This window comes from Leucopleurus acutus (assembly GCF_964270905.1).
Source record: "Leucopleurus acutus genome assembly, chromosome: 13".
Taxonomy (NCBI): Eukaryota; Metazoa; Chordata; class Mammalia; order Artiodactyla; family Delphinidae; genus Leucopleurus; species Leucopleurus acutus.
Window position 1 is genome coordinate 13,599,251 of NC_139155.1, and position 24,585 is coordinate 13,623,835.

Sequence of the window (24,585 nt, forward strand, 5' to 3'; positions counted from 1 at the left end):
GACAAATCCACACAAGGTACTAAAATGCTCTGTAACTCAGTTTCCCTATCTGTAACCCTGGGGTGGTAACATTACCTGCCTCATAGGGTTGTTATGAGGATCAAATGAGTTAATATTTATAAAGCACTTAAAACGGTGCCTCGCACATAGGAAGGATGATATAAATGCCTATCAGTTTTTTTAAAAAGGCATAAACTGAGGAAAAGTGACAGTTTAAGTCACTAAAGAAATACTCAATTATCAAATAAAAAGTGTGGGGACAATTTGTTCTTTCCTACTTCCTGTCTTTCTTTTCTTAAAAATAAATCTATTTATTTATTTATTTATTTACTTATGGCTGTGTTGGGTCTTCGTTGCTGCACGCGGGCTTTCTCCAGTTGCAGTGAGCAGGGTCTACTCTTCGTTGCGGTGCTCGGGCTTCTCACTGCAGTGGCTTCTCTTGTTGTGGAGAACGGGCTCTAGGCGCGCAAGCTTCAGTAGTTGTGGCACGTGGGCTCAGTAGTTGTGGCTCGCGGGCTCTAGAGCTCAGGCTCAGTAGTTGTGGCACGGGCTTAGTTGCTCCGCGGCATGTGGGATCTTCCCGGGCCAGGGCTGGAACCTGTGTCCTCCCGCATTGGCAGGCGGATTCTTAACCACTGTGCCACCAGGGAAGCCCCGTTCCTATCTTTCTTAAACAACAGATAGATTAAAATTTTTAACATACAAATAAAACTATAATATACCACAGGAAAATATGGGAAATTTCTTTTAAATCTTGAGGGGGAAGACTTCCTAAGCATGACACAGAACCCTGACTACCTAGAGGAAAAGACTGACATAAAAGTGCAAATGGATGAAGAAAATAGTGACTTACAAAACAAAGTTAGTTTCCCTAGATATACGCCCCCAAAACAAATCTATAAGCCAGTAGGAAAAAGGCAAATATCAAACTAAAAAAATGGGCAAGGGATAGGAACAGGCCATTCATGGGAGAAATAAGTTACCAATTAAAATGCGAAAAAAAATGATCTACGTAATTAAGAACTATAATTTTTTTTAAATTGAGACTTTCCCCCCCAAGACTGTTTACCCCACCCACCTGCTACCACCTCCCATTACATCCTACCTCAGCACTCAGTGGAGAACATGTGGGCATGCATGTGTGACTGTATCATGTACGCATGTGTGGGATGTGTGTAAGGAAGAGAGTGCGTCTCCTCCGACTACAGTGATGTTTACTTCTTTCCAGAAGGAGGGATTCAATTTATTACATAAACCTGCACATCAGCTACCCCCAGCCATACTACCTCTCTCAGAGACCATCAAGAGAAATTTCTTTTCTGCTTCAGCAGCTAGAGTACATATTCCATATGCCAGATGCAATGTATTTTTACCCATTTGTACTTCTGCACTTTACAAGTTCCCTTCCTCATAGTAAAAACTGAAGTCATCTTTGAGGAATTAATTGACTCCATAGATTAATTTCCATATAAAACTTTTACTTAAGGTAAATGATTAAATTAAAATGGAACCTAATATAAAAGGGAATCTCTCTCTCACCCCTACAAATATTCAAAAACTGTCTTTCTGCTAACAGGAGAAGGACATTTCTCTCCCTCTCTCAAAGATATTCAAAGCAGTACCAGATTTCATGATACAGACTTCCAAAACCAGCAAACGGCAAAAGCCCAAAGATTACTGAACTAAGTTGTTTCAATTTATATCACATAAAAGTAGGGCTGTGGATGCGTACCTAAATAAACTAAGTGCATTTAATTGTGAGAAGATACGTTTTTCTTAAAAAAAGTGAAATAAAAAGTATTATGAATACTGAATCTTTTTAATGAACATGTCTGAATGGGATTTTTTTTCAAGATCTATTCTTAAATTTTTCTTCCAAATATTTTTTAAAAATTCAGTGGTTTTGCAAATTTCCATTCTTCTAACAATTTCAACCTTAAAGGACTGGACAAATAAGACAAATAACCATTGATTTTCTGATTTTCTAGCACTGTAACTCTTTTCAGTCAACCATCTGTCAACTTTCAAGTTCTATCATAAAACCCCCAAAGGGTAACATCACTGATGAAATCTAATTTCCCTCTCTGCAATTAAAATATCCAACTGTTCCATTAGAAGCCCGCCCATAATCTGTCAAAGTGATATGTAACCTCTCATAAGCACTGATTAGAATGAAAAGAAACTAGAAACACCTTGAAGTAATTGAGAAAGCACCAATGTGTGAAGCGCACTCAATTTTTTAAACTTTCATTTTGAATACTAAATAAAGGAGAATCCGAAGATAGTAAGTATATAAATTCAGGGTGGGGTAAAAAAGAACACTAGACAGATAATCAAAATCCTGGGTGCTATTCCTAATTCTGAGACTGAGTTTATCTCCGATCTTGGACCAGACACTCAACCTCTGCAGGGCTTGCTTTCCTCATCTGTAAAAATACAGATGTTAGGATCTCTACAGAATCCTAAACTCTATGATCTAATCAAAAATAACACACAAAAAAATTTTTATGTGCTTTTTCTCCTACTGACTCTAGGCACAAGTAGATAGGCACATACAGCTCACCATGAATTAAAGCTAATGAACCATTAAATTTCCCATATCTGGATCCCTCAAATACAGAGTTATCACTACAGTAAAGTTTATAAACTGGATTATAAAAGTATCTTACTTTACAAGTCAACTTAAGAACAGAATCTTACTTCAACTTTTTTTTTTTTTTTTTTTTTTTGCGGTACGCGGGCCTCTCACTGTTGTGGCCTCTCCCGTTGTGGAGCACAGGCTCTGGACGCGCAGGCTCAGCGGCCATGGCTCACGGGCCCAGCCGCTCTGCGGCATGTGGGATCTTCCCAGACCGGGGCACGAACCCGTGTCCCCTGCATTAGCAGGCGGATTCTCAACCACTGCGCCACCAGGGAAGCCCTTACTTCAACTTTTAAGAGGATGTATTTCTTTAAATTCATCTCTAGTGTGCTGAATTCTACTTTGAAGAGTAGAGCTGGCAGGGAGAGGGTAATCAAACACTATCTATTCCATCATTAGTCCTAATCGACTCCAAAAAGGTATTCTTCTTTGGCTGGCAACCTTAGGCGGACTTGTGTGTATTAGGTCCAAGCCTGTTCCTTTCTCCATGACAAAAAGCTGGGGATTTGGCTGTTTTTAAACCCATGGATAGGTCGTACAGAACTTAAAACAACTACAACATTTAGTCCTAATTTGAAGAACAGGCTCTCTAGTGAAGCCCCAGAATGTTAAGAGTTGGAAGAGATTTTAGACTTATTCTACTCCAAGCTCATCATTTTACTGATGAGGAAATCAAAGCCCAGGATAAGTTAAAATGAATGCCCAAAGTCATACCAACATTCCCAACTCTCAGACCCATTTCTTTAAATTGCAAACCATAACAAAGTTACTTTCACCTGACCCCAGGATACATCAGCCAAACTCAAAAACCATAAGATGGAGCACCCCTTCAAGTGCTAAAGTATAGCCAAAAGCTCTCAAAATATATGCATAGGAACAAAGAAAGAATTCCATAGGAATATATTTCTCATACATGACAAAAAGGTCAAAAACTGGTTCTACGCATAAAATTTCGCTCTTTGGACCATGTGTCAGGAGTGAACTGATTGTGAAATCCAGATAATTATTAAATAGACAGTGAAAACAAATACAGTTCATACTTTCTCTTGCTATATTTAAAAACACGCCTCGTATTTGAAAAGAAGGCGCCAAGCATCCTAACATATTGTTAATGAAGGCAGACATCTGAAAAGATTTCACTCTCCACCTGCTCTTCATCATCAGATGTATGAGTCAGAAGAACTAGACAGCAACAAATTCAAAACTCTTCCTGCCTGAAAAGAATGCAGGGGAAAAAACTAAAACAAAATCAACCAATTCAGAGTATCTCAAATTTCGAATTAGATTTTTTTCATTCATTAATTGAAATGGTCCAAAACCAAATTATTTCAAATTTTATTCAGTCTTCAACTGAATGCTTTCACATAACTGGAAATGAGACTAATTTACTTCTAGCAAGCTTCATTTGAGAAAATACATGTCATAAATTCTGGATTTCTTTTTTTTTTTGCTAAAGTATTGACATTTACAAACTCACAGAATATGTACAACCTACAAATAGAGTATTTCACTCCATTTCCAAGAGAACTTCTAGGTTCCAAACTCAAAGGTCATTGGACTAGTACCTTAATAAGACACTCTATCATTAAATACATTTTACAACCTATTAAAGCAATCTCAAATGTAAAAATACAACAGGGAAACAATTATTTCAGCATGAATGTGGCATTCTGGGATGGTTATGCTTTGTTTCACTTAACATATTAAAAGGAATATTCGGCATATATATTATATATATAACAAAACCATTCCGTCTCTAAATCAACATGTAATTACACTTCAGCAACCCGGTAACTGTTATTCTTGATTCTAAAGTACGATTATCACACAACTTGAAAGAGCTGCTATTTCATAGTTAACCAAATATCCTAATGTTCTTTAATCAAAGTACCATTAAAGTCTATTTTTTCCAACCCTTGAGTTTCAGTTTATCAAAATTTTCCAAAGCCTAGAGTTAAAGTTTCATAACAAATCCAAACACAACCCGTCACAGAGACTTAGGTTATAAATACCTAATATGTCTAAAGAATCCAAATGGTCGATTTTGTTTTGTTTGAATTATACTATCTTTAGAAAACCAAAGGTAAGTATTAAAAAGAGTTTGCCCAAGAAGCAGAGGGACATGAAGGTAGATTCAAAACCCCTCATTACCAGTGTTGTACCAGATGCCTGCGATCAAGGGGTGGAGTGGGTTTTAGAAAGTGGGACTTTTAAAAAAAGCCTTCACTTTCCCAGACTATTTTGGACATTTTGATAACATCTTTTTCTCTTTTTCAAAATGCCAGGCGTCTTTAAAGGAAAAGCTTTTCTATTGAGTGGCTTTTCTCGACTTTCACAGTACAATTAAACCCTTCTCCTGTCCAGATAGACTGAACCGTGTTCAACCCTGGCACATAACAAAATCATTAAATCTAAAACGCCTCATTTGACAGATGTCTCATTAAATTCATTTTAAACTTTAGGTAAGAGATGCCTTTGAAAAGGGGGGAAAAAAACACCTGTTAACTCTAAGAAACCTTTGAGAGAGAACTCTCTCAAAATCCACATAGAGCTCCACTCACGGAAAACAGAAGATATTAACAGTGTGTGGCACATCTAAAACCTTCTGCCATGGGAGAAATGCCTCTGTGTGTATGTGTGTTTAACACAACCCCTGGGGACCCTAACAGGAAGGAAGGCTGAAGATTCAGGACATACACCACCAGCTGCTTAACAAAATTCCGCAAATTCAATTCAACAAATGTTTAAACTAAAATGCCAAGTATTATACTAGCCTTGGACCATATACAACATTAATGAATGTTATGTTACCAAGAAATCAAATTCAGCATTCTATAAAGAGAATCAAAAACACCTTACTCTTTAAAAAATAATAAGAATCTTGGGATAACCAGTCATTTAAGGTGGCTGTTTTAACAATCTTATAGCCACAAAAAGATAAAACTTTCAACCAGAAACTTCATAAACTCATTTACACTCATCTCCTCTCCCTATAATTATTTCAATAAGCATAAAAAAACACACCATTTAAGGAATAACTATAAAAACAGGCAGAGTAGCTTACTCTCTAACTCTATATAACATATGAATTATAAAAAATGAACAGCATGGTGACATCAATAGAGCACTACTGATCACTAAAGTACAAATAAGTTTACTTTAAGATGAAAGGTTTATGCAAACCTTTCATGATAGCTATTTTTGATACTTTACAAGTAAAGCTATGTTTTAAAGGAACTGAAATGTCACACCGCTACCCTCAAAAGTTATCCACTTTTCAGATAAAGTGTTAATAATGCTCTATACCCAATGAAGATTTACCGTTTAACAAATGAGGCGTGTGTAAGAAAAAAAAGAATCATTAGGTGAACTTTATTTCATGCCAACTTAAATGCATGTAAGACTATTTACAACCAGAATATTTAGAACACTTTCGTACTCTTTCTGTATTGTCCACTTATTTGCCAGTCTTGCTTCTTTATGTTAAAGGCAGCATGATAGAAACAGAACCAACCAAATTTCACAAGGAATACCACTTTGGACTAGAGGATAATATCACCTCATTACCAACAAAAATAGAATATTTTCGGAATGCTTTTAACCAAGTGAAAAATTCAAGTGTAAATGAAATTCAACTTCGATTCATGGAAAGTAATATGAATTGTAAAACAGAATATGCATGCTCTCTCTTCTCAGCTCTGCCAAGAACTGAAAAACCACAAGCAAGAATCAAAACTATGCATCAGTTTATCTGAAAAGAGGATTGACACCCACTCCTCCCAAATAATGTTTCCGAAAGGACAAATGAGATAATTTATGTGAAAGCTCTTTAAGATTTTTGAAGATAATAAACCCAACATATTAATAGATGTTATCAAACCACAGTTATGAAGGACAAGACAGCACTCACTTTACATCAAAAACAAGTATAAAATTTAAATACAAAAAGCAACAAAAATAAAATTAAACCCTTTGTTCTTAAAAGGACTGCTTAAGCACACACTGGTGTCACATGTTCATACCACGTTACTCAATACTGCTGTAATTATAGTAATAAGAGACTTCTCGTCAATATTACAGCTTAATGCCGAACCACCCCTTCTTGGTTTCCACGTAGGAAACCATGTAAGGTTTGATCATTCCAGAAGAGAAAAAGAGAAGAAATATGAGCGGGTAAGGAGTCCGTTCTCCTGAGCAATCCCAAAAAGTCAAACGTAAAAATATCTTGTCCAAGATTCACGAGCCACAGTGGGTGCACTCTCCATTCCGTCAACATCATTTCCCACTATTACAATTTAAACTGGAACAGCCAGATGACTAAAGCTAAAAGGCAGTAGAAGTGAGTCAAAAATATTAAAAATATAGTTTAATGCTGCCCTTGATTAATGACTCAGACGCCCCCAGGGAGTCCAAAACATAACCTCATTAACGTTTTTAAGTCTGTAACGTATGTCGAGTAACCTAAATTCTTTAATTTTTTTTCACCTAAAATTACTCTCAGGTAAAATTTAAGATGGCTGATCTTAAAGGAAAATTAAATGTTAATGTACCTAATATACTTAATACTTCACACAAGTTACTTCAAATAGAGCCATAATTAAATTTTTTCTTATTTAAAGTTAGCTAAGAGAATGGTTGCTTCGGAGGAGCAACAATTTTCAAACTAAGTTTTTCTCAACGACTCTGTAATTAGATAGTACCTTTTTGTCCAAAGCCTTTTAGCTCATTAAAGATTCTATTTTACTTTACCTAAATAAGTATTTAAATATTCAAAGCAACCACAAATGGCTTTCAAAGTCTTTTAAGAATAACTTAGGCCAGGTTATAAATACTAAAATTCAACTGAAAGGTGACCTCAAGAGAATGAAAGTTCCCCACTGGACAAGAACTTCTCCAGTTATAAACAGATAAACTAGATAAACAACAGATAACGAGCTCAATTTAAATATAGAAAAATATTCAAAAGCCTTCAAAAGCAATTTCCTAGTCTATCCTCAACTCCACATACACAGATAAACAAAAAGATACACAGCAATAAATTTAAGAGTAAGTTACATGTAACATTATAAAAACGAATGTGGTGGAAAACACACCCTCAAAGGATCTCATATAAAACAAACGTTAATTCTCTTCTTATGGAAAAGAATTACTACCAAAACATGCCACTTTCCTGTTGGGTGTCCTACATTCCACTGCAGCACAGGGGTAACTTCTAGGAATCTCCTCCAGCTTGGTGCAAACCTGCGCTACATGTGAAGTCCTGATAATGTTCCGGTGATGAGTGAGACCACCTTATAACAAGGCCCTTTTGTTCATCAGTAACTAAACTTCCTTGCAAAAGTTCAAGTGGACTCACTATATAGTAAATTTTGTTCTATGGCAAATGAATATCAACACAGATGTTTGCCATGTTCTTAGGCTTAACATAAGCTCAACTTGCTATAAAATAAGCAATTAGACATCTTTATAACATCTTTATGATATCTTTATAAAGACTGTTGTATCTTTATAACAATCAGGCATCTTCCTTCTAGGACACCTGCATACCAGCTTCATATTCAAGAACAGGTTGGATGCTCTGTATGGCTTCCTCATTTAATTAGTTACTTTTACAAGCATATTCCCAGAGGTATATATGTATTTATACTGTGCATATAGAAATAAAGCAAATAAATTCAGAATGAAGCAACAATTCCTGCTTTTCATAACGAACGAAACAAAAAGATTAAAATGAGCACACCAGAAATTTGCGATTTACCAGAAAGATAATTTGTCACCTTTATACTGAGATAAGTTTTTTTAAAAAACCTATATATCACCCACTTAGAACATTTTAGACACACGTGAAGAGACAATCAAGGGGAATCAAAAGATTTAAATGTCATGACTAGGACACCTAAAACCCTTCCCATGGACATTTATCGTGATCAACAATTCAGTCATGAGAAAAAGAAAGGATGCAGAGCTCTTTCCATACGAAATATGTCCAATACTGCTTATTTAACATATCCCTTGCTTTATATATATTTCCTTCAATGTAATTGGTTGGTTATAAGGGCATTTATCATTCTCATGTTAAGAAAATATTCTCATTCCAAGTGTGATTACCATTTACTGCTTTTGTAAAATAACAGTATTTTACAAATTACATGAGCCACAGGAGAAAATGATATAGCTGTTGCTCCTACATGAAAAAAAAAAAAATCACCTATTTTCTAGGCCATAAGCTTTTAAAGGCTTGTCATCCGGTTGGGATATTATCTTCAGATACTACAAATGCTATTGTATTATGATATGGTTTTCTTTACGAGGCAAAAATCCATCAGAAATCCACTTGAATTACAGAAAAACTTCAATTAAACGTAAAGGAACATCTCACCAGGAATGCTACCAGTTTTGCATATCTCCATGTGTGAGTAATTTCTTCATTCAAACCGACTAAACTGCTACTGGGACACAGGCTGGACCAAAAACATATTAAGTTAGAAAGAATGGCTACAGATTAATGAAATTACAAGTGTGATTATTTTTCCACCACCACATACAACCTAGGTGGGGAAGTAATTTAGTACTTTAGTAAATCTGGGGAAGATTTAACTCTCCTTTTAAGACCTTTAAGCTAGAAATGAAAAAAAAAATGAGGAAGATTTTAGATCACCCTCAAGTCGTACTGTGATTCCTATATATCCCTATTGCAAGTCACATCGCAATGGGCAGTTCTGGCTATAAAGGCTATAAGTAAGAAACTGAGAGAAAGAAATAGGCAAAACCACTTTTGACGCAAGAATCAAACTTACAGAGGAAACTGAAATAAAGCCAAAAAGCGCTGAGGAAAAGTATCGCTAAAGAGGACCGCAGCTGCTGGGTTCCATCGAGGACTAAGTGGGCAAACGAGTAGCACCAGCTGATGCGGAGCGAGCTCCCGGGCTGGAAGGGCAGGCCGCCGACAGTGAGACGGAGGGCGGGTGTTCCAGCGCATTTCTCAAGGTCATTTTCCTCTGTAGGTATCACGTGCACGTGATGTTTACCTGAAATCCCAAACTGCCTCAAACCCAACAAACCTGTGAACAGACGTCCGAAGGCAGCACTTCACTGTTAAAGACACCACTGCTTCTTTCAGGAGTGCCTGCTCCCTGTGCTTCCTGGTGGCCCTGCCACCTCTCCCAGCTTGCTTCCCAACCTCGGAGCCCCCAAGAATGACAAAAGCTCGCGGATTTTAAAACTGCTCAATTTAGTATCACACAGATCGTACTTGAAAGCTGTAGAGAAGTTAACAGACTCCCGAGGACCCGCGCTGACTCTCGGGGTGGCCAAACATTTCTCGGGACCTGGAAGTGCTTATTCCCCACGCGTCAAAGTGCAGGTGATCTCCTTACCTGCATAGAAGCGGATGAGGCAGCCGATCTCCGAGTCCATGCCTTCCTCCTGCACCCTCCACAACTCCCCAAAGCCCAGGTGGAAGAGGTAGTCATTTTGGATCTGCAACGGCTTCTCGTCCGCCTCCAGGCGCCGGGTGGTCTCTCCGTGGAGCTGCACGTACAGGGTGGGCGGTGGAGGCGCCTGCTCCGCGGTCGCCCCGTTCCCATCCTGGGTCGACGGGGGGCGGCCGAGGGCCGCTGCTGCCGCCGCTTTCTCCTCCCGAGGCTGATCGCGGGCGGCGCCGCCTGGGCCCTCGACGCCCCTCAGGGCTTTCGGCTGCGGCGGAGGCGGGGAGGCCGTCGGGGATGACGGCCGGGCGCCCGCTCCAAGCCGGGGCAGGCGGGGCTGTCCCGGAGCCCCCGTCGGGGGCCGGGCCGGGGCCAGGTCAGCCTCCAGCTCCTCGGACGACGACGAGCAGCCGCCGCCGCTGCTGTAGGGGTCCAACCGGTCCGACACGCTCTCGGCGCTGGGGCTCAGGCTGAAGCTCTCGGTGTCGGAGGCTGGGCCCGCGGCCGCACCGTCCAGGAGCCGCGGGGCGCCCGGTTCGCCCAGGCTGGAGTCTGAGGGCGCGGGGCTGGCGCGGGAGGCGCGGAGCGCCCACCCGTCCGGGGCGCCGGGCAGCGGCAGGTCGGCGGGAGGAGGGCGCTGCGGCCCCCCGACGGCAGCCAGTCCGCTCCTCCCGGGTGGCGGCTCCGAGTCCCGCGGCTCAGCGGGCGGGAGCCGGGGACCGGCGTCGGGGTGCCCCTTGCCCAGCACCTTTACCACGCCGCCGCCCTTGTAGCCCACCTGCAGCAGGCGGGCGGCCACCTCGCCGGCCGTGGTGTCCAGCGTGCACAGCACCGGGCGCAGGTAGGTCGAGGCCATGTGGCGGTCGAAGACGTGCACGCAGCCCCGCTCGAGCTGGTGCCGCACCCAGTCCCGGTCCGACGGCTGCAGCTGCAGCATCTGCCGGTGCTTCAGGAGCAGCGTCTTCCTGTCCAGGCTCCGGGTGCACAGCGAAGCCGAGGCCGAGCAGGAGGCAGTGAGGCCGGTGGCGCCGGGGGAGTGCGAGGTGGCAGCGGCGGACGACGACGAGGACGAGGACGACGAGGCGGCGGCGGCGGCCGCGGACAGATTCCTCTTCAGCCGCCCTCTCCTCAGCAGCAGGGAGTTGGCGCAACCGCCGGCCCCGGGCACCGGGGCAGCCCCGCCAGCGGTGGGCTGGGGGGCGCCGCGCCTCCTCCTGCGACCCGTGCCTCCCGGCCGGCCCGGCAACAACCCCTGCTGCGCCTCGCCGGAGGCCTCTTCCCGCACCCCGCCGCTGGGGGCCGCCGGGGTCAGCGCGGGCTCCGGGCTCCGGCCGCCCCCGACTGCCGCCGCCAGAGCCGCCGCGGCCGCGGCCGCCGCTGCAGCCGCCGCCGGAGCCGGAGCTCGGTCCTCCCTGCTGGTCTCTGGGAGTCGCTGCGCCGTAGTCGCGGCGGCGGGCTCCATTGCAGTGGGGCTTCGCGCTACCCCCCCAGCTCTGGAGACAGCGGGCAGAGAGAGAGGCGGGGAGGCGAAGGTGGGAGACGGCGGCGGCGCGGGGAGAAGGGAGAAGCCAATGGCGTTCGGCACGGCCGTTCCAGGGGATTATGTGGCAATTCGGAGCATTCCGTCGGTGTCTCGGTGTTCCATCCCGTGCGCCCGCCCGCTTGGCCGCCACCGCCCCCCCCCCCCAAACACACACACACACACACGCCCTCCCCGCCCGGGTCGCGGGCGCCGAGCGCAGGCCCCGCCCACTCCCCCGCCTCACCCCGGCGAACCCGCCGCGTAGCTGGGCTCATTGAATATTAATCACGCGCCGGCAGCGGGAAGGCGGGAGACAGGCAGGGCGGGAGCTCCTCGGCGGGCCTCATGAATATGCATCACCTGCATGACGGCATTCCAGGCGGAAGAGGGGAGAGCAGGAGGGCGGCGGTGAGGCGGGGCTTCAGGGTAAACAAACGGGACGGCGTACGAGGGCGGGGCTGGGGGGGGAGCAGTTTCCCAGGAGGTTCCGGCGCGAGTCTCAGAGAGGGGGAGGCAGAGACGACAGATGCGCGCGGTGCACCTTGGGAGTTGTAGTTCCAGTGCGCGGACGGGCATGTCCGAAGGAAACGTGGTGAACTACAAGCCCCAGAGATCCTTAAACTATGCCCCTCCTTTCAGCCAGCCGTGTGCCCTGGACAGTGGGTATTCTGCCCTCTGCTGTTGAACTCCGTGCCCGGGAATGTTCTTGTTCATTAACTTGTACTTAGCCCGCCCACTCCCGCTTCCCAGAAGACTTTCGTTTTCCCGGCTAATTGAAAGAGAGGGCTTTGAAGGGACTCTAAACGGTACAAAGGTCCCCAGCCTTTGGTCTTCACCTCCACCACCCATTGAACGTACTTAGTGGAAATCGTGCAGCCCCGACCCGATCCTCCAGTTCCTACATCTGAGAAGGAAAAAGGCAAAGGGCTGAGATCTCATTTTTCCCTGTTGGTCTGAAGGTTTGAAGTAACTTAATGACACAGAAAGCGATGGAAAGTAGAGGAAACGCTGGAAGGGAGACACGGTGGGATATGAGATGGGCTGGTCCTGTATGTTCTCTCTTAACGCCTTCCCTTGTTTCTTCTTCCAACATTCAGAAGAAGTTATACTCTACGGCTACAATGTTATTCGTGGTCTGAAAAGTTGCACTTTCTTGTCAGTTGAAACAATATTGTAGGCTAGATTAGAATAGCATACTATTTAAAAGAATTTAGTAAATTTTTTAATTTAATTACTATTCCCCCACATTGTTTTAGAAATCTGGATTTTCACATTTGAGACTTTTTCAACTTCATACTATCCAGGGCCTGCCTTAACTTCAACAAAGTTACTAAACTTGAGGGTGAATTGGGGGTGAGGGGTTTGAGGAAAGAGGAAGGAGAGAGAAACAGAGAAACTGGAACTTGTACCTGAAATAACAGAAACTAGTAAGGGCAGGGAAAGTTGTACTTGGGTTATCTACACAGTTTCATTGAAGAGGAATGGAGGAAGTTACAGGACCAAAAAATATATATTTATCTTGATTCTTGAAATTCCTGGAAATGATTTTTTATATTTTTCTTTTGAAGTATTACCTCTTGGTCTCATGAAACAAATGTTTATTCCATTTCAATTCAATCAACAGCACAGAGTTACATTTTTAAAATGAGGAAGAATGCAAGTTCTCCCAAGAGACATAAGATAGTCAAGTCAATTAATTTAACAAATAAACATATTATATGCCAGGTACTCTGTTACAGCAATTGAATAAATCAGACACTGTCCTTGCCTTCACAGAGCTTATAGATTAGCAAGAAAGAGGTTCAACAAGTGAGAGGGATGTGGACGAGGGGAGAATACTGGGTGCCATGGAGGAAGCAAAAATAAAACAAGAGAACTGACCTAGTCTAGGGAGTCCAACAATAGAGACCTCACTTTGGATGAAATTTTCTGGAACAAATGAAGCTGAGTACTTGCTGAAGGCTAAGTCTCTGAAAGAAAGTAAAGAGGCAGAGAAAGAGGTAATGATCTTGAAGATGAATTTCAGCTGCCTAATCCATATGTACCTTGAGTAGCACAAACTATTCTAGAAATGAACAGTATTTTAATTTAGCCTTACTTTAATAAGGTTAAAAAACAAAGACTATGTTAAATTTCAGCACCAAAACACGGACTATTTACATTTCTTTATATTTTTTAGTTCCTTAGCTGATTTCCCATAAACCTCTTTAATTTTTTCTATATTAAGAAATATAGATTCACTTCGCAGTGAAGATGGCATCGGGCAGTGGGACAAAAAACTTGGACTTTCACCGAAAGTGGGACAAAGATGAATATGAGAAGCTCGCCGAGAAGAGGCTCACGAAAGAGAGAGAAAAGAAGGATGGAAAACCAGTGCAGCCAGTCACGCGAGAGCTTCTCTGGCATCGGGACTCAAAGGTGGACCTGGAATCCAAACTTGGGAAGGCAATCGTCATTACCAAGACCACCCCACAGTCTGAGATCGGAGGATACTATTGCAATGTCTGTGACTGTGTGTGAAAGACTCCATCAACTTCCGGGATCACAGTAATGGAAAGAAACATCAGCGAAACCTGGGCATGTCTATGCGTGTGGAATGTTCCACTTTGGATCAGGTGAAGAAACGTTTTGAAGTCAACAAGAAGGAGATGGAAGAGAAGCAGAAGGATTATGACTTTGAGGAAAGGATGAAGGAACTCAGAGAAGAGGAGGAAAAGGCCAAAGCCTACAAGAAAGAGAAACAGAAGGAGAAGAAAAGGAGGGTGGAGGAGGACTTGACATTGGAGGAGGAAGGTGAGATGACAGCTGTGATGGGCTTCTCTGGCTTCGGTTCCACCAAGAAGAGTTACTGAGGCTTTCTATGCTTGGCTTTTTGCCAGGCCTAACTTTGTGTGTGTGGGCGTCATCTTTTGGGAGGTACTCCTTAAGAGTGGCAGGGGGGAGGGCTAGAGGGTGGGTGTTTGTGGTTTCCCTCTACCTTGGGAGAGAGCACAGGATGCAACGGAGTGTGCTGTGGCATGTTCCTTCAGCCTCAGTATTTCACTGGAGACAGAGGACCTCTGATCATCTGAGTTCCCAATAAAGAAAAACCACCTCTTCTGAGGCTGCTTTCCCGAAAAAAAAAAAAGAAATATATATTAATTCTCATATATCTGCTTTCTAGAGTTATTTTTATTTAGCTAATGTAACAAACTCAAGGGAAGTTTGTTCTAATCAGAAATTCTGTCACCATTGGCCCAATGTCCATTTGCATCCTAAGAAATCATAGCACTGTCTCAATAGGCTCTGAGTCTTGTTTAGTTTTACACAATCACCACAACTCTCGCCTTTTTATCCTCTAGGAACTGTATTTACCCCTTGACGTTATTTGTAACCAAAAAGCCTCCTCCAAGGGGGAAAACGTAAAGAAAAAGCATTGGTCAGAGAATTCAGTGTACAGAGTATTGGAGTGGGGAGGGGTTGAAGAGTCTTCATACACACCTGCCAGACTTGGTATGAGGGATTACTAAATTAGGAGGAGAAAGGGACTAATGAATTATGTTCAAGTATCTCAACATGAAGAAAAAGGAAGTACATTCCAGCCTCAAAAAACAGTGGGTCCGGTCTCCCCTGGTGGCGCTGTGGTTGAGAGTCCGCCTGCCGATGCAGGGGACATGGGTTCGTGCCCGGGTTCGTGCCCCGGTCCGGAAGATCCCACATGCCGCGGAGCGGCTGGGCCCGTGAGCCATGGCCGCTGAGCCTGTGCGTCTGGAGCCTGTGCTCCGCAACGGGAGAGGCCACAACAGTGAGAGGCCCGCGTACCGAGAAAAAAAAAAACACAAAAAACCGTGGGTCCTTTTTTTGTGGGCAGGGGGAGAATGCAGATTATAATTTTTACACAGAGAAACTATTTCAGGCATAGTGTCTATAATCTAAAACACGTCATATTCCATTGTATCCAAAATAATAGAAATCAGAGCTTAGGGGAGAGCAGAAGACCAAGGATCCACAGTGTGATCCATCCCTGGTTCTACCTCCAAACACCTTCAGTAAAGTCACTAAACTTGGGGCTGAGAGGAGAGAGAGAAAGAAATGAGAGTTCATAAAAACAGACAGTCCCCTGAACACCAGATCAACTGGAACCTCAGAGTTTTAATAATAGACAATGATAAGGGCAATGAAACTTGTACTTGGAGTTTGCTGGTATCATGGAACATCAATCAGACCATCCGAGCCAACCCACGCCGTACAATTTCTCTGAATAAGAAAAGGATTTCAGTTAAGGACAAATGTTTTCTAGACACCCATGAAATCGCAGCTTCTCCTACTTAAAAGTAGAGTGGGGAATAGGCCACTATCTTGAAACCACATAACTCACAAATGCCCCCCATCCTTTAAAATGTTCCAAATGTACAATCTGATACCACATTTCTGACTAGCCACACTTTTAAAAGAACCACATCTTCAAATGCTAAAAGATAATCCCGAAAAGAAACAACAGATGTAAAAGTTGCAAACCCTGAGCCAACTTGTTAAAATATTTTCACAGCTAAGTATAGAAAAAGAGAACATAATTTTCAATTTACTGCCACAGTTTATTTTATGCCGTGTGATTTATAACTGACTTGCTGTGTTTTGCATCTAGGTTAATCCTGTTTGCATCCTTAGATCCAAGATAAAAGAAACCATCTTTGGAATTTTTTTTCTAATATAAGCAGTTGGAATTTTAATGGAGGCATGAATTGATAGCAGGATTGGTTTCAGTCTGAATTGTAAAGGGCTCAGCTGTGTCCAGAAATAAACTCAGAAAGATGCAATATACAATGTAATACATTTAGTTAGTACATTATGAGCAAGGAATATAATTATAGTTTCACATTTCTATATCCCTTGAGCTCCTAGTGGTTTACCATCCCTAAATTGCTCACTATTTACTCATTCATTTTTACTATGAGGGACCCATTTAGCAAATTAGTACTCTAGTGCACTAAATGGGCCCCAGGTGGCCAAACAGAATTCATATGTTCCCTACTCACTGACAGGATGAGACCGTCTCAGCTCTCTAAGTCCTCTCCCTTCCCTCACAAACTTATCATCTGAACTCTATCAAGAGCTTAGATTACCACTATCATTTTAGGTAGTCTATTTTATAGATATGGCTTGATAACTCTTCAGATTTTAGTGCACACTTTTTTATCCTGTAATTCTTTGTCTCTTTCTCATTCCTCACATCCTGCCTCACAGAAATAAACGAGATGTGTTTGTCATCACAGCAATGAAGTATTAGACCAAAAAACAGAGGCCATGTAATCCCACCACTTCCAGTAACAATATAAATTACCTGGAACATTCATTCAACAAGTATTTATTAAGCTTTTATATGTAGGCACCATTTACACTCAGTAAATAGTAGAGACAAAAATACTTGCCCTAAGAAAGCTTACATATAGGCATTGTCATTTTTTTTTTAAGCTTTAGTTAAAATTGACCTACTTTCTTCTTTCGTATAGATGGTTCTTGTTTCAGGCAAATGGGATATATGAAAATCTAGCTAGGGACTTCCCTGATGGTGCAGTGGTTAAGAATCCACCTGCCAATGCAGGGAATACAGGTTCGATCCCTGGTCCAGGAAGATCCCACATGCCGCGTAGCAACTAAGCCTGTGTGCCACAACTACTGAGCCTGTGCTCTAGAACCTGCGAGCCACAGCTGTTGAGCCCATGAGCCACAACTACTGAAGCCCGCGCGCCTAGAGCCCATGCTCTGCAACAAGAGAAGCCACCACAATGAGAAGCCCGCCACTGCAACAAAGAGTAGCCCCTGCTCTCTGCAACTAGAGAAAGCCTGCACTCAGCAAAGAAGACCCAACGCAGCCAAAAATTAAAATTAATTAATTTTAAAACAAAAGAAAATCTAGGTATGTAAATTATATATTAGGCTATAAATATTTCTTTGTTCTTTCTCTTATATGAATTCATCATAAAATTGTTTTAAATATTGGGCTCCTGTAATATTAATACTTTTAAAATATATTAATTGTAAAAACTGACTTATGCCCAGCTTTTAGAAATCCATTTTGGGTTCTAACAAGTGCCTAATACCTCTTTCCATCAAGATTCATGTCTAACAAATATCCTTCCTACATCATCCCAAAGCATTTCCCCCTGAATCTTCCATGACTAAAAATAGAAAAGTATCCTCCAGATGACTCCCCTATACTTATAGTCATTAATTATACCCTGAAGAATCAGCGTGGGAATTCTCTTTTTTGCCCCAAAATAGATTGTAGGAGACACACTTAACCCCTAGAAATCCTGCTGTTTTCCCCTCTATTTCCCACCAAATCCACTGGGCTGGACTCCTAGATATATTTGTTTCTTAGGGCTTCCATAACAAAGTACCATGAACTGGATGGCTCAAACAACAGAAATTTATTTTCTCCAAGTCTGGAGGCTGAAGTCCAAAATCAAGGTGTTGGTAGGACCATGCTCCCTCTGAAGGCTGAGGGTTGGGTGCAGGGATCCTTTCTTGCCTGGTCCAGTTTCTGTAGTTGCCAGCATTCCTTATCTTGGAGCTGCACTACTGCAATCTCTTCCCTCTGGTGTCTGAGATCACAAGGCCTTCTCCCTGCGTCTCTGTGTCCAAATATCCCTCTTTTTATAAGGATACCAGTCTTTGGATCAGGGCCCACTCTAATCCATTACGATCTCACCTTAACTTGATTGAATCTGCAAAGACCCTATTTCCAAATAAGGTCATATTCTGGCGTTCCAGGTAGATGCCAATTTTGGGGGGGACACTCCATCCAGTACACTAGATGTCTTGTATCGCTACGCAAGAGTGACAATCTGAAATTTATCAGACTTCTAGATTGCAGGGATTAGTAAAATCCTTCCCCCCGTCCTGCCTCCCCCAAAAAACTGATGTCCAAACTAAGGTTATTTACTTTTTACTCACTCATCTAAATATTTTTGAGTCTCTGTTTTATGTCAAGCACTATGCTAGGAATTGAGTGTATGATAGTGAATAAAACAGTTGTAAGCACTGCCCTCAAAAACATTTTAAACTATAAATACCATAAAAACACATTTAACACAGAAAAAGTAGGAAAGACAAATCTCAGCATAAAAAGTTCCCTTTAAATTGAACAAAATTAATTTTATGAAAAACTTTTTACTGTTTTGTTTTTCTCGCCTTACCACAGATCAAGAAAAATCCCATCTCAAGCCAGTACCACATCTCAGGCTTGGCATTTGGGAATCACAGTGGTAGAGTTTGCAAAGTGGTACCATCTCTAGTGCTCCTCTGTTCTGTAGCCAGTAATGGATGGTTATGGTAAACACAGAGCTGTGACTTTCAGGAATTTTATAATTTACAACCATCTGCTGCCAGATGGATCAAAATATTACCAAAAAAATGACCACTGCACCAGTGCCATAGCATATGTATAATCTTACCATACCTCTAGTAAAAATGGGATGCCAGGAAAATCAGGCAGAGGGGATCACGCTCAGGTAGGTATATTAGTAGTCAAATATAATGATGGTGACAATGGCAGAATAACATTCTCAGTCTTCTACACATTCCATAGTTTGAAAGGTGGCTTCATGTAATATTTGGGGGAATTTATATAAGTTTGGAAGTCAGAAAGTCCTCATTATGGTCCTGGTGCTATACTAACTAGTTAACTATGACCTTGGGAAGGCATTTGACCTTCAAGAAGGTGTCAGTTACTGATTTATGAAATGAAGGAGTTGAACTAGTGTCTCTAAAAAATCTCTCCCAGTTCAAAAAACTTCTGATTTTTGGCTGAAAGCAAAATTGTCTAAATTGGAATATTGGCAAATGTTTTTGTTAGTCACAAAGCAGAGGTCTTCACATTTAGATGATATTAATTTGAAATAAGAAGGCTCTCAAGGCTGCTTCTTGCCATTTAAAAGAATTTTTAATGTATTTAAATAACAGCGGGATTATTCTGACATTTAAGAAAACTGCTGGGTTTTCAGTCCTTTGAAATATAAATTTCTCATGAATAGGAGTCAATCCACAACAACGAGATCCACAGCTTCAGATTTCCAAACTCCAGGGTCTTTATCAGTTTTCCCTTTTATGGTCCCAAGTGGGTAGAAATCTCATTAGCACAAAGTAAGTTCAGCTCACAGAATCTAGAACATCCCCCCAGTGCACCAGGAGACACGGACAAGGATGCTGAAAGCAGCAGCAGTTCACAGTGCCAAAGCCTGGGATCAGCCCTAATGTCCATCAACTGCAAAACAGGTAAATAAGTGGTAGCACAGTCCTACATTGAAATACCAACACTACAACAGCAATGAGTAAAATTATTACAATGCTAGGCGATATGAATGAATCTTTTTTTGAATTTTATTTTTTATACAGCAGGTTCTTATTAGTCATCAATTTTATACACATCAGTGTATACATGTCAATCCCAATCTCCCAATTCATCACACCCCCACCCCCACCACCCCCCGCCGCTTTCCCCGCTTGGTGTCCATATGTTTGTTCTATACATCTGTGTCTCTATTTCTTCCCTGCAAACCGGTTTATCTGTACCATTTTTCTAGGTTCCACACATATGCATTAATATATGATATTTGTTCTTCTATTTCTGACTTACTTCACTCTGTATGACAGTCTCTAGATCCATCCACATCTCAACAAATGGCCCAATTTCGTTCCTTTTTATGGCTGAGTAATATTCCATTGTATATATGTACCACATCTTCTTTATCCATTCGTCTGTTGATGGGCATTTAGGTTGCTTCCATGACCTGGCTATTGTAAATAGTGCTGCAATGAACATTGGGGTGCATGTGTCTTTTCGAATTATGCTTTTCTCTGGGTATATGCCCAGTAGTGGGATTGCTGGATCATATGGTAATTCTATTTTTAGTTTTTTAAGGAACCTCCATACTGTTCTCCATAGTGGCTGTATCAATTTACATTCCCAGTAAAGTGAAAGAGGGTTCCCCTTTCTCCACACCCTCTCCAGCATTTGTTGTTTGTAGATTTTCTGATGATGCCCGTCCTAACTGATGTGAGGTGATACCTCATTGTAGTTTTGATTTGCATTTCTCTAATAATTAGTGAAGTTAAGCAGCTTTTCATGTGCTTCTTGGCCATCTGTATGCCTTCTTTGGAGAAATGTCTATTTAGGTCTTCTGCTCATTTTTGGATTGGGTTGTTTGCTTTTTTAATATTGAGCTGCACGCGCTGTTTATATATTTTGGAGATTAATCCTTTGTTGATTCGTTTGCAAATATTTTCTCCCATTCTAAGGGTTGTCTTTTCATCTTGTTTATGGTTTCATTTGCTATGCAAAAGGTTTTAAGTTTCATTAGGTCCCATTTGTTTATTTTTGTTTTCATTTCCATTACTCTAGGAGGTAGATCAAAAAAGATCTTGCTGTGATTTAGGTCAAAGAGTGTCCTTCCTATGTTTTCCTCTAAGAGTTTTATAGTGTCCAATCTTACATTTAGGTCTCTAATCCATTTTGAGTTTATTTTTGTGTATGGTGTTAGGAAGTGTTCTAATTTCATTCTTTTACTTGTAGCTGTCCAGTTTTCCCAGAACCACTTATTGAAGAGACTGTCTTTTCTCCATTGTATATCCTTGCCTCCTTTGTCATAGATTAGCTGACCATAGTTTCGTGGGTTTATCTCTGGGCTTACTATCTTGTTCCATTGATCTATATTTCTGTTTTTGTGCCAGTACCATATTGTCTTGATTACTGTAGCTTTGTCTGAAGCTACAGTCTGAAGTCAGGGAGTCTGATTCCTCCAGCTCTACTCTTTTCCGTCAAGACTGCTTTGGCTATTCAGGGTCTTTTGTGTCTCCATACTAATTTTAAGATTTTTTGTTCCAGTTCTGTAAAAAATGCCATTGGTAATTTGACAGGGATTGTACTGAATCTGTAGATTGCTTTGGGTAGTAGAGTCATTTTCCCAATATGATTCTTCCAATCCAAGAACGTGGTATATCTCTCCATCTGTTGGTATCATCTTTAATTTCTTTCATCAGTGTCTTATAGTTTTCTGCATACAGGTTTTTTGTCTCCCTAAGTAGGTTTATTCCTAGGTATTTTACTCTTTTTGTTGCAATGGTAAATGGGAGTGTTTCCTTAATTTCTCTTTCAGATTTTTCATCATTAGTATATAGGAATGCAACAGATTTCTGTGCATTAATGTTGTATCCTGCAACTTTACCAAATTCATTGATTAGCTATAGTAGTTTTCTGGTGGCATCTTTAGGATTCTCTATGTATAGTATCATGTCGTCTTCAAACAGTGACAGTTTTACTTCTTCTTTTCCAATTTGTATTCCTTTTATTTCTTTTTCTTCTCTGATTGCCGTGGCTAGGACTTCCAAAACTATGTTGAATAATAGTGGTGAAAGTGGATATCCTTGTCTTCTTCCTGATCTTAGAGGAAAAGCTTTCAGTTTTCCACCATTGAGAATGATGTTTGCTGTGGGTTTGTTATATATGGCCTTTATTATGTTGAGGTAGGTTCCCTCTATGCCCACTTACTGTAGAGTTTTTATCATAAATGGGTGTTGAATTTTGCCAAAAACTTTTTCTGCATCTATTGAGATGATCATATGGTTTTTCTTCTTCAATTTGTTAATATGGTGTATCACATTGATTGATTTGTGTATGTTGAAGAATCCTTGCATCCCTGGGACAAATCCCACTTGATCATGGTATATGATCCTTTAATGTGTTGTTGGATTCTGTTTGCTAGTATTTTGTTGAGGATTTTTGCATCTATATTCATCAGTGATATTGGCCTGCAATTTTCTTTTTTTGTAGTATCTTTGTCTGGTTTTGGTATCAGGGTGATGGTGGCCTCATAGAATGAGTTTGGAAGTGTCCCTTCCTCTGCAATTTTTTGGAAGAGTTTGAGAAGGATGGGTGTTAGCTCTTCCCTAAATGTTTGATAGAATTCACCTATGAAGCCATCTGGTCCTGGACTTTTGTTTGTTGGAGGATTTTTAATCACAGTTTCAATTTCATTACTTGTGATTGGTCTGTTCATATTTTCTATTTCTTCCTGGTTCAGTCTTGGAAGGTTATACCTTTCTAAGAATTTGTCCATTTCTTCCAGGTTGTCCACTTTATTGGCATAGAGTAGTCTCTTAAGATGCTTTGTATTTCTGCCGTGTCTGTTGTAACTTCTCCTTTTCCATTTCTAATTTTATTGATTTGAGTCTTCTCCCTCTTTTTCTTGATGAGTCTGGCTAGAGGTTTATCAGTTTTGTTTATCTTCTCAAAGAACCAGCTTTTAGTTTTATTGATCTTTGCTACTGTTTTCTTTGTTTCTATTTCATTTATTTCTGCTCTCATCTTTATGATTTCTTTCCTTCTGCTAACTTTGGGTTTTGTTTGTTCTTCTTTCTCTAGTTCCTTTAGGTGTAAGGTTAGATTGTTTATTTGAGATTTTTCTTGTTTCTTGAGGTCGGCTTGTACAGCTATAAACTTCTCTCTTAGAAGTGCTTTTGCTGCATCCCATAGGTTTTGAATTGTCATGTTTTCATTGTCATTTGTCTCTTGGTATTTTTTGATTTCCTCTTTGATTTCTTCAGTGATCTCTTGGTTATTTAGTAATGTATTGTTTAGCCTCCATGTGTTTGTGTTTTTTACATTTTTTTCCCTGTAATTCATTTCTAATCTCATAGCGTTGTGGTCAGAAAAGATGCTTGATATGATTTCAATTTTCTTAAATTTACTGAGGCTTGATTTGTGACCCAAGATGTGATCTGTCCTGGAGAATGCTCCGTGCACACTTGAGAAGAAAGTGTAATCTGCTGTTTTTGGATGGAATGTCCTATAAATATCAATTAAATCTATCTGGTATATTGTGTCATTTAAAGCTTCTGTTTCCTTATTTATTTTCATTTTGGATGATCTGTCCATTGGTGTAAGTGAGGTGTTAAAGTCCCCCACTATTATTGTGTTACTGTCAATTTCCTATTTTATAGCTGTTAGCAGTTGCCTTATGTATTGAGGTGCTCCTATGTTGGGGCATATATATTTATAATTGTTATATCTTCTTCTTGGATTGATCCCTTGCTCATTATGTAGTGTCCTTCCTTGTCTTTTGTAACATTATTTTAAAGTCTATTTTATCTGATATGAGTATTGCTACTCCAGCCTTCTTTTGATTTCCATTTGCATGGAGTGTCTTTTTCCATCCCCTCACTTTCAGTCTGTATGTGTCCCTAGGTCTGAAGTGGGTCTCTTGTAGACAGCATATATATGGGTCTTGTTTTTGTATCCATTCAGCAAGCCTGTGTCATTTGGTTGGGGAATTTAATCCATTCACGTTTAAGGTAATTATCGATATGTATGTTCCTATTACCATTTTCTTAATTGTTTTGGTTTCTTTTTGTAGGTCCTTTTCTTCTCTTGTGTTTCCTACTTAGAGAAGTTCCTTTAGCATTTGTTGTAGAGCTGGTTTGGTGGTGCTGAATTCTCTTAGCTTTTGTTTGTCTGTAAAGCTTTTGATTTCTCCATCAAATCTGAATGAGATCCTTGCTGGGTAGAGTAATCTGGTTGTAGGTTCTTCCCTTTCATCACTTTAAGTATATCATGCCACTCCCTTCTGGCTTGTAGAGTTTCTGCTGAGAAATCAGCTGTTAACCTTATGGGATTTCCCTTGTATGTTATTTGTTATTTTCCCTTGCTGCTTTCAACAATTTTTCTTTGTCTTTAATTTTTGCCAGTTTGATTATTATGTGTCTCGGCATGTTTCTCCTTGGGTTTATCCTGTATGGGACTCGCTGTGCTTCCTGGACTTGGGTGGCTATTTCCTTTCCCATATTAGGAAAGTTTTCCACTATAATCTCTTCAAATATTTTCTCAGGTCCTTTCTCTCTTCTCCTCTGGCACCCCTATAATGCGAATGTTGTTGCATTTAATGTTGTCCCAGAGGTCTCTTAGGCTGTTTTCATTTATTTTCATTATTTTTTCTTTATTCTGTTCCACAGCAGTGAAT

The 24,585-nt window shown here is 41.1% G+C and overlaps 1 protein-coding gene and 1 pseudogene across 2 annotated transcripts in view; one reads left to right on the plus strand and one right to left on the minus strand.

Annotated features, from left to right (window-relative positions):
* PHLPP1 (PH domain and leucine rich repeat protein phosphatase 1) overlaps positions 1 to 11,613 on the minus strand; it is a 212,994-nt gene extending 201,381 nt beyond the window's left edge. Inside the window, exon 1 of the mRNA XM_082852916.1 lies at positions 10,018 to 11,613. Coding sequence (XP_082709042.1) covers positions 10,018 to 11,530 — 1,513 coding nt within the window. The 5' untranslated portion in view covers positions 11,531 to 11,613. The remainder of the gene's footprint in view (positions 1 to 10,017) is intronic.
* A 2,230-nt stretch (positions 11,614 to 13,843) lies between these two features.
* LOC309970299 (zinc finger matrin-type protein 2-like) lies at positions 13,844 to 14,500 on the plus strand (annotated as a pseudogene). The gene has a single exon. The product of its transcript is annotated as a zinc finger matrin-type protein 2-like (transcript).
* Positions 14,501 to 24,585: the final 10,085 nt, after the last annotated feature.